The sequence below is a fragment of the Fukomys damarensis genome, unplaced genomic scaffold, assembly GCF_012274545.1.
Source record: "Fukomys damarensis isolate Sample0158 unplaced genomic scaffold, DMR_v1.0_HiC HiC_scaffold_35, whole genome shotgun sequence".
NCBI classification, from domain to species: Eukaryota; Metazoa; Chordata; class Mammalia; order Rodentia; family Bathyergidae; genus Fukomys; species Fukomys damarensis.
Genome location: NW_022900947.1, coordinates 28,352,133 through 28,360,090, shown reverse-complemented (window position 1 = coordinate 28,360,090; position 7,958 = coordinate 28,352,133). Strand labels below are relative to the sequence as shown.

Genomic DNA, 7,958 nt, shown 5'->3' with positions numbered 1-7,958 from the left:
GTGTGTGTGTGTTTGAGGGGGTGAACTTTAAACAGATTTTAGCCATAGGTAGATGAAGGCAATACACCTGATAACTTTCTCTTAACCTTTTGATTTTACATTTCCTTGAGAATGACTTTTTTTTGCAACTAGATTCTTTATAAAGTTTCATCTGCCTACTTATCACTTAAGCTCTTCAATGCTGCCCTGACTAAAAAATAATAAAATACACGTCCATGGGATTCTTCAGACCCAAGATGTTTAAAAATGTGAATCTGGGAAGGTCTTTCTTAGTCCTGCTCTCACACCTGTAGGATGTTTATGAACAGGACTTCTTGGTCATGATCTTTTCCTCTCCCGTCTTCAACTCTAAAGGGAAGCAAATGAGCCTTGAGCATAGACAGTGAGTTTCTTGTTTTTCTGTTATATCTGAAACACTAGAAGGCATATTTTATTTACCTTTGTGTTCCTGGTAAAATGCATGAGAAAATAGTTACTGAGAGATCCATCAGTTATTTTTGTATACATGAAAATCCTGGGTGTTGGTAGCAACGTTCAGTGATCATCAAGAAACCAGGACAGTCTCTCATCTGCAAGTTAGAAAATACCTTACAGGTCATTGTCTGGAAGTGCCTCCTGGGTACTAAATTCTATATTTCGATGGACCTTCAGAAAGCTAATAAAAAGACATTGATAGTACACTGAAATCTTGTTCAGCTCTGTTCCCTGGCATAGGTGTCTAGCTTTCCTCATCTGTAAAACCAGAATAATAATAGTACCCATCTCAAATGGCTATTCTGAAGATTGCAGAGCTTAGTACGTGCAAAACTCTAGGGACAGTGTCTCATGCTTCTGTAAACATTCAATGAGTGTGAATAATTACTTCTGCTACTAAGGTCTCTACTTTTGCCAAAGATGGGTGGGGGGAAGCCAACAGCACACAGATGTAAGTGGTTTATCTTTTATTCATACAAACAATACATACACAAGACTGTATATTGTTTGAAGACTGAAATAATTTTCTAGTGTAACAACTCTGTAACAAAATTTAACTAAATGTAACATTTATGAAAATATAAATCTCTGATTGGGTAATTCTTCCCAACAATACAAAGTTTACATAAAAACATTCAATATGAGCTATCAGTTGCAAACAAGTTAGGAAAAAATCATTCAAGTCACTTGTTATATTCTATTGGCTTTTACACAGAACATTCACACACTACATTTAATCCAACTAGGAATTTAATTCTTAGAAATGTATGGCATGGAGGTCCAACTGATAACAATAGGAATAAGAATGTGTTGCCTGAAGAGCTAAAAAGAGTTGACTCATACAATCCTCTCAGGGTGATCCATACATAGCCCTCTCGAGGCAACCACCCCACTGGCAGATAGCTAAACCAGGAGGAACATATTGAGAAAAGTCTTTTACTATGCTGTGGGGTGTTTATATCTGAATCACATCTTTGAATAGTTACACATTAAACTGCTTTCTAGGATGAAGTACAATTGATTTGGATTCTCTATATGTTATATCACTTTGTTTTCCCATTAGCATCAACATCACAAAGGTCATTATATGTTTTACTCACATTATCCCAAATATCCCTAACAGGGTTATAGCAGAACCTATCACTACCTGTATTTTGCAGTTCACAAAAACAATACACTGGTGAAGTTAAAGAGCTGGCTAGGGACATATGCGTTCATGGCAGAATTGGACTGAGAACAGTTCCTTAATATTTCTTGTTAAAGTGATGCCACTTTCAAAGAAAACCAAACCAAACCACAACTACAAACCTCCGTGAAAAGTTATCCAAGGACCTGCCATGTAGAAAATACTAAAGGAAGAAGATCACGTTCACTTTCTGAGTTGTAATATTTTCTTTTAAATAGATGAAATAGGTTTAAAATTATCTGACATCATTTCACAGCTTCTGCTTGAAGCGGGTAAGACTATAAAAGTCTCAGAAGAGTCCTCAGCCTGGAAGTGTAACAGATAAGGAGGCATAATACGGTATAGAGAAGTAAGAAAGGGATTACAAACAGGGACGATAAAGAACCTTTGGACATCCTTAAGATTTATGGAATATTTTAGCACAAAGACAGGCATATTCAGTTTGTCCCAGAGTATTTGGTTATCTATCTGCATTTTACACAGGTAAGAAGAGGGATGAGAGTAAGGCAAATGTCATCAGTATTTCTGAGATGGCATGTTAAGAAAGCTTGCTTTCTATTAAGAGATACTGCAGGGATTTAGGAAATAATTTATGCTTCCATACAACTGACTAAATAGTACAGGGCTTTTTGTTAGTACAATGATTGGAATGACCAAGTGTTTTGACCAAATTTGTAATGCCCATTCTGTAATTCTTCTTTACACTCAGCACAAATATGCATTTAAAAAAAGATGTGAAAAAATTGTTTTTATTAAATGTGTTCTTCTGCAGCCCCAGAAACAAAGAGTTTAAAAATCATATATTCCATTATACATAATAATAAACCCTTGCATGCAATTGTTGCAACTGTATTTTAGTGAAGACTGACTCTCCATGTTCAGTAGCCCAGTGATAGCGGTAGTTAGCTCTTGTCCCAGTCCAGTTCACAGTCTTACATTTCGCGTCGTGTCTCTTGGGAACCTGGGAATATACCTTGGCATTTTTGTTACATGGTTTTGCACCGTTAGACCTTTCCTCTGCAGACTAGGTTTACACAGTTGTCAGGATCAGGAAATGTAAAGAGAGATTAAGGCTGTGTTTTAACTTATTACACAATCATTTGGAGTCAAGCAGCTCTTTATTTCCACGATTTCAACTGTTTTTTGCAGAACTAATTCCAGTCCAAATAGTCTACATGTAACTGTAGCCTCTCTCACATGAACTAAGAAACTCAAGTACACTGCTTCTTATCACACAGCTAATTTTAAAACTTTTATCCTCTCTCTTCCAGGTGAAATATTACACACCACTTCTAAAAGTTCCCACACAGAAAGATGGCACTCAAGACTCATCTCCCATTTCTGTTTCATGAAGATGTTAACAAAACACTGCAATTCAGCATCTTTGCTGTCCTTTAAACAAACGAGTACTTTATCAGTTTGTGATCCAGAAGACATACTTTATTTTTTCCTTAGGTATGTGGATTGTGTGCTTCCACTGATTAGGATAGACATTTTGTCAGTTATCAGGGGTGCAGCTGTGGCCCCTGAATTCTAGGGCAGAGCATACCCTGTCATAGCAAGAGTTGTGTTTCTTTGAGGGCGTTGCTTCATTGGACTCTGAAGAGTCACTCACTGTGATAGGGCTGTCTCTTGCAAAGACCTCGGTGGACTCTCTCCATAAGCAATCCACAGACACTTTAAAACAGTAACTGCTAGACTTTGGCCTGGAGGTCTGGGTCGCACTGTTGAAAATCTGTCTGCTGTTTGAAGTGGCGATCTTAATTTTCAGTGTAGCGTCTACGCGGTCCACTACTGTGTATATCCCTATACTCCCATCGTCAAATCCCACAATGATGTTCAGGTGCCTCTGAGAGAGCACAAGGAAAGTTGGTGTTTTGTACAGGGAACAAGCACCGATATTTTTGCCATCTGCCAGCCTCATTACGATTAAGCTGGACATTGCACCATTTTCGTCGTCCTCCTCTCCATTTCGGAAACAAATGTATACCAGGTAGCGACCATCACGAGACAACCTCTGCCGCCAGATGACCCCAGAGGCGTGAACCACCCGTAATTTACCACTGTGCAAATCCAGTACATTGATGTTTTCATCTCCCCTGGATATAATGCCTAGCTTTCCATTGGGAGAAATCTCAAAATCCTCTAGATTTTTCAAAAAGTTGTTTGGAAGTTGCACACGTCGACAGATCACCTCATCTGTCAGGTTCCAGATGTTCACAGTCTCCGCTGATGTGATAAACACGATGATGTCGGGACAGTCAGGGATCAATTTAAAATTCACAATGGTGGTACCATCTTCACAGCAAAATTTCTTGGTGATACTTCCTGTCCAAAGACTGACGGCCAGCACTTTGCTTTTAGTCATTCCTACCACGAAGGTGTTTGCCGAGGTAATGAAGGCATTCTGCAAAGTGGTTAAGATGTTGCAGACCCTGTGGCCTGTGGCTAGTCTCCAAACCCTGGAGGCATTTTCCTCACAGAGGGAAACCACAAACTGGTCATTGTGTGTAATCAGCAGCTGAGAGATTCTCTGTCCATTGATTCTGAAGAGGTTTTCCCCACTGTTGGTGTGCCAGACGTACTGGCTGCTTTTGTCATCTGCTGTCACCATTATGTCTCCAGCAGATGTTAACACGCAGTGTTCAACTATTCCTTCATGCTTAAATACTGCTTCTATGAACCCACTGCTGAAGTTCCACTTATGAACACAATCAGAACCATCTAGTGAGTAAATTATTTCCCCTCTGGCAGGCAGCACCAGGCTTTGGATGGGTTTTCCAGTCTTATCTATGTTGGACATAGCTGTGATTATATCTATATCCCAAATAGAAAGAACACCACTAGTTGATAAAGACAGTAACATGTTGTGGTGACTGGATTTCACCAACTTAACTATAGTCCCTGAGATTTCCTGTAGGCTTGCCATGCATTGTCCTGTGTCCCGCCTCCAGAAAAACATGGCTTGGGTATTCTCCATGGTAGCAATGATGCAGTCTCCATTTTTTGATAGCACAGCAGATATAAAGCGTTCATTGTGCTTGGCTCTGAACTTTTCAGCCACCTTCCACATGCCAGTATCCAGGAGCTCAATGCTGAGAGCCTTACAGATTAGAATTGCACTTTGGTCCTCTGAAAGTTCAATGGTAACCACCTCGCTGTCTTCTCTTCGGCAGTCAAAGTCATCAGTCAGCTGGGGATTAGAAATGTCCTCGGTATTCCAAACTGAAAGACTTCCCTCACTATCTACCATTACCATCTCCTGAGCTGTGTCCAAAATAAGAAGAAACTTCACAAACCCACCTGAAAACTCAGATGTTACCGTACATAACTTTTCTCCACTCCCTAAATGAAATATGGTGGTAGTGTTCAGGTACTGTCCACAGAAAGCATACACCCCATCCAGAGAGCACTGGACACAGGTCACTTCGTACCAGCAGTGGAACTGGTAAAGGGGCCATCCATAGAGCAGATCAATGACAGTGACATCTTTGCTGGCCTCGAGCCATGCAAGGGCGTGGTTGACAGACAGTGTAAATCCATTGATGTAAGTAGAGCTGCTTCCATGCTTGGTCCCTTTGATTTCTACTTCAGAAAGGAGACAAGAATTGACATTGTCATAAATCAACAAGGTGTTATTTGTTGTAGCCACCACAAGGTACTTTTCGTCACTTGTGAGCTTCATGCCTAGGATGACAGACTGGGCTGTAGTAATCTGCCTGAGGAGTTGGCGAGTTTCTACATCCCATGTGCTGATGGAACCATTTTCTAAAGCTGTGAGGACAGTACTAGGGTTACAGGTGGGCAGAATCTCCGTGACATGCAGGTGACTGGATGACAGGGGAAGACGCTCGGGACTGTACGTCACATCCATGGATGAATGCAGTGGCACAATGGAGCAATACTTAGGCCCGTCTTTGTCACATTCTAAAAGAAGGTGTCTAAGTTTAGGCAGGGAACTTACAACAGGCAGCAGTCTTTGCTGCAGCTCTGCTGACAGGGAGCCTGGAAATGCAATGACCTTGTTTTTGATGCTGCGGAGGGTGCTGGCCAGGAACTTCAGCTCCTTCTCTTGCGAATAATTATAAGCCAACTCAATGTCTGAAAGCACTTTGTCAAACTGGCCAATTTTGATCATGGTATAAAGCCAGCTGAAGTTCATGATGATGCCATAAAGCAGGTCATCGGTTTTTCCACACCTTGTCAGGTGGTGCAAAAGCTCAGACATTTTCCGGTGATTGACAAAAAAGATTTCGGGCTCCAGTGGATTGCATTGGAAAACCCAGGGCTGGTCTGGGGCCTGCCTGTCAAAGGAGGCCTGTTCCATGAAGTGCTTTTCTTCCTCAAGTAGGCTTCTACTTTCCAAGTCAAGGCAGCCATTCAAATAGGCTTCTTCAAGGCAGAAAGCTTTCCTCCTCCCCCCTGACCAGGCCCCCAGAAAATAATCTGCCAGGATGGTGTGCATTTCTCGCAGGTCACTGTCATGCTGCAGATACAGCTTCTGTGCTATGAGCTGCAAGTGTCTGTTGGCCCAGACCAGGAGGGTGACGTTCTTCACATGTCTTTCTATTAAGTATCCGGTGAGACCCTCTTTGAGCCTTGCGATGTACAGATAAGGTACTCGCAGGGGATTGCTGGGCTTGTTGTTTTCATTGAGCTCCTTCATGACACTATTGTCTAGGGCTAACACATCCTCCAGCTCCATTTCACTCAAACCCATTTTGGCCATGGTGATGTAACCAAGAGCCCTGGAGACCAGTTTCTGACCACACTTCTTCTCCAGGGACCAGAACAAGTGCTCTATACTTTCATGAACGGTGACACAAAGGGAGGATTCATCGACATCTTTGTGAGATCGCCAATGTCTCACCTCCCTGAAGGTCAGGTTCACAAACATCGGCAGCATGCACTTGGAGAGTGCGTTGTTCACATAAATCTGCTGGCCTGATGTGACCTTCCTTTTGACACGCAGCAGCTGGTGTTTGAGGACCTGGCTGCACATCTTCCTGTCCCGGGGAATCAGCTCAATGTAGTTGTCTTCTTCATGGCTAAGGCACCTGAGTTTCTGTAGGATCCCGTGTTTGTTGGGCAGTGTGGAGAGGACTATCCGCACGAAGCGAGGAAGGTAAGCTGGGAGCCACCATAGCTTCCTGGCATCATCATTCTCTGAGAGCTGCTCCAGGGCATCGAATATTATTACCAGAGGTCTCTGCAGTGAAGACTCATTCAAAAGGTTTATAAATAAGTCACGGAGGTCATGGATCTTCTTAGGGTAGCTTTGAACCAGACACCGGTAGTTAACTGCCAATTGCTCACAAACACTTAGAAGGAGAGTTCTAAGGTCAGTACTTATGTCTGTTGTTCCGAGAAATCTCACGACTACTACTGGGTCAGATTCTGGTCCTGTGTCTTCATGCAGCCAGCCATAAGCCTAAAACATACAAGTGGAGTTTAGAAAAGGGCTGTTAATTCACGAGGTCATAATCCAAAATTTCTCTTTACAGAGTGGTCCACAGACTTCTGGTAACAGCTATTATGCAGAAAGCAGCCACAAACTGAGAAACAGAAAGACCCTCTAGGAAAGCCAAAGAGGCATCACAAAGCTTGTGCACCAAAAACTACAGGTGACAACTTCAGGTAGTAAAATAGTAACGAGTATTACTTGAATGTAAGGAAACATTTAGCTTATTGTCTAGAAATTGGAAAGTATTCTGTAAATCTGTAAATGTGAATATCTAATGTGGTCATTTTTCATCTTCAAATCTCTATTTCTTAGTCCAGTCATTGGAACATAGGCATTTAGCATTTGCTTAATGACTGAATTAAGTAATGATTTACAAGTTATATTGAGTTAAATATTTTCATTAATCAGGAGCCCATGATGCCATACATAGCTGATCAATTTTCTAGTTAATCAGAATACAAAAATATTCAGTATTAAAAGTATAGTTAATATAATTTTTATAATTCAGAGGCATTTTTGTGGTGCTAGTCATAATTATGATTATTATTTTTCTCATAAAAATCTTCACAGTGCTGGTTAAGATTTTTTTTTAGATGGGATGACTTGTAACAATGGGTTGCCGTGTAAGCATGAAGACATCTTTCCTCCTATTATCTCTCTGAAGGGCAGATGTGATTACAGCTTTCTTTAATAAAAGGGGAGGGCCGGGGATTTAGCTCAGTGGTTCTGCCGTCTGCCGTGCAAGCACAAAGACCCGCGTTTGAGCCTTGGTATAAAAAAACCCCAAAAAACAAAAACAAAAACAAAAAAAAAAATGAACAAACAAAAAAAAAA

The 7,958-nt window shown here is 41.3% G+C and overlaps 1 protein-coding gene across 1 annotated transcript in view; it reads right to left on the bottom strand.

Annotated features, from left to right (window-relative positions):
- Positions 1-1,004: 1,004 nt before the first annotated feature.
- Nwd2 (NACHT and WD repeat domain containing 2) overlaps positions 1,005-7,958 on the bottom strand; it is a 175,101-nt gene continuing 168,147 nt past the window's right edge. The window contains exon 10 of the mRNA XM_010613704.3: positions 1,005-7,091. Within this exon, the coding sequence (XP_010612006.2) occupies positions 3,159-7,091 (3,933 nt within the window). The 3' untranslated portion in view covers positions 1,005-3,158. The remainder of the gene's footprint in view (positions 7,092-7,958) is intronic.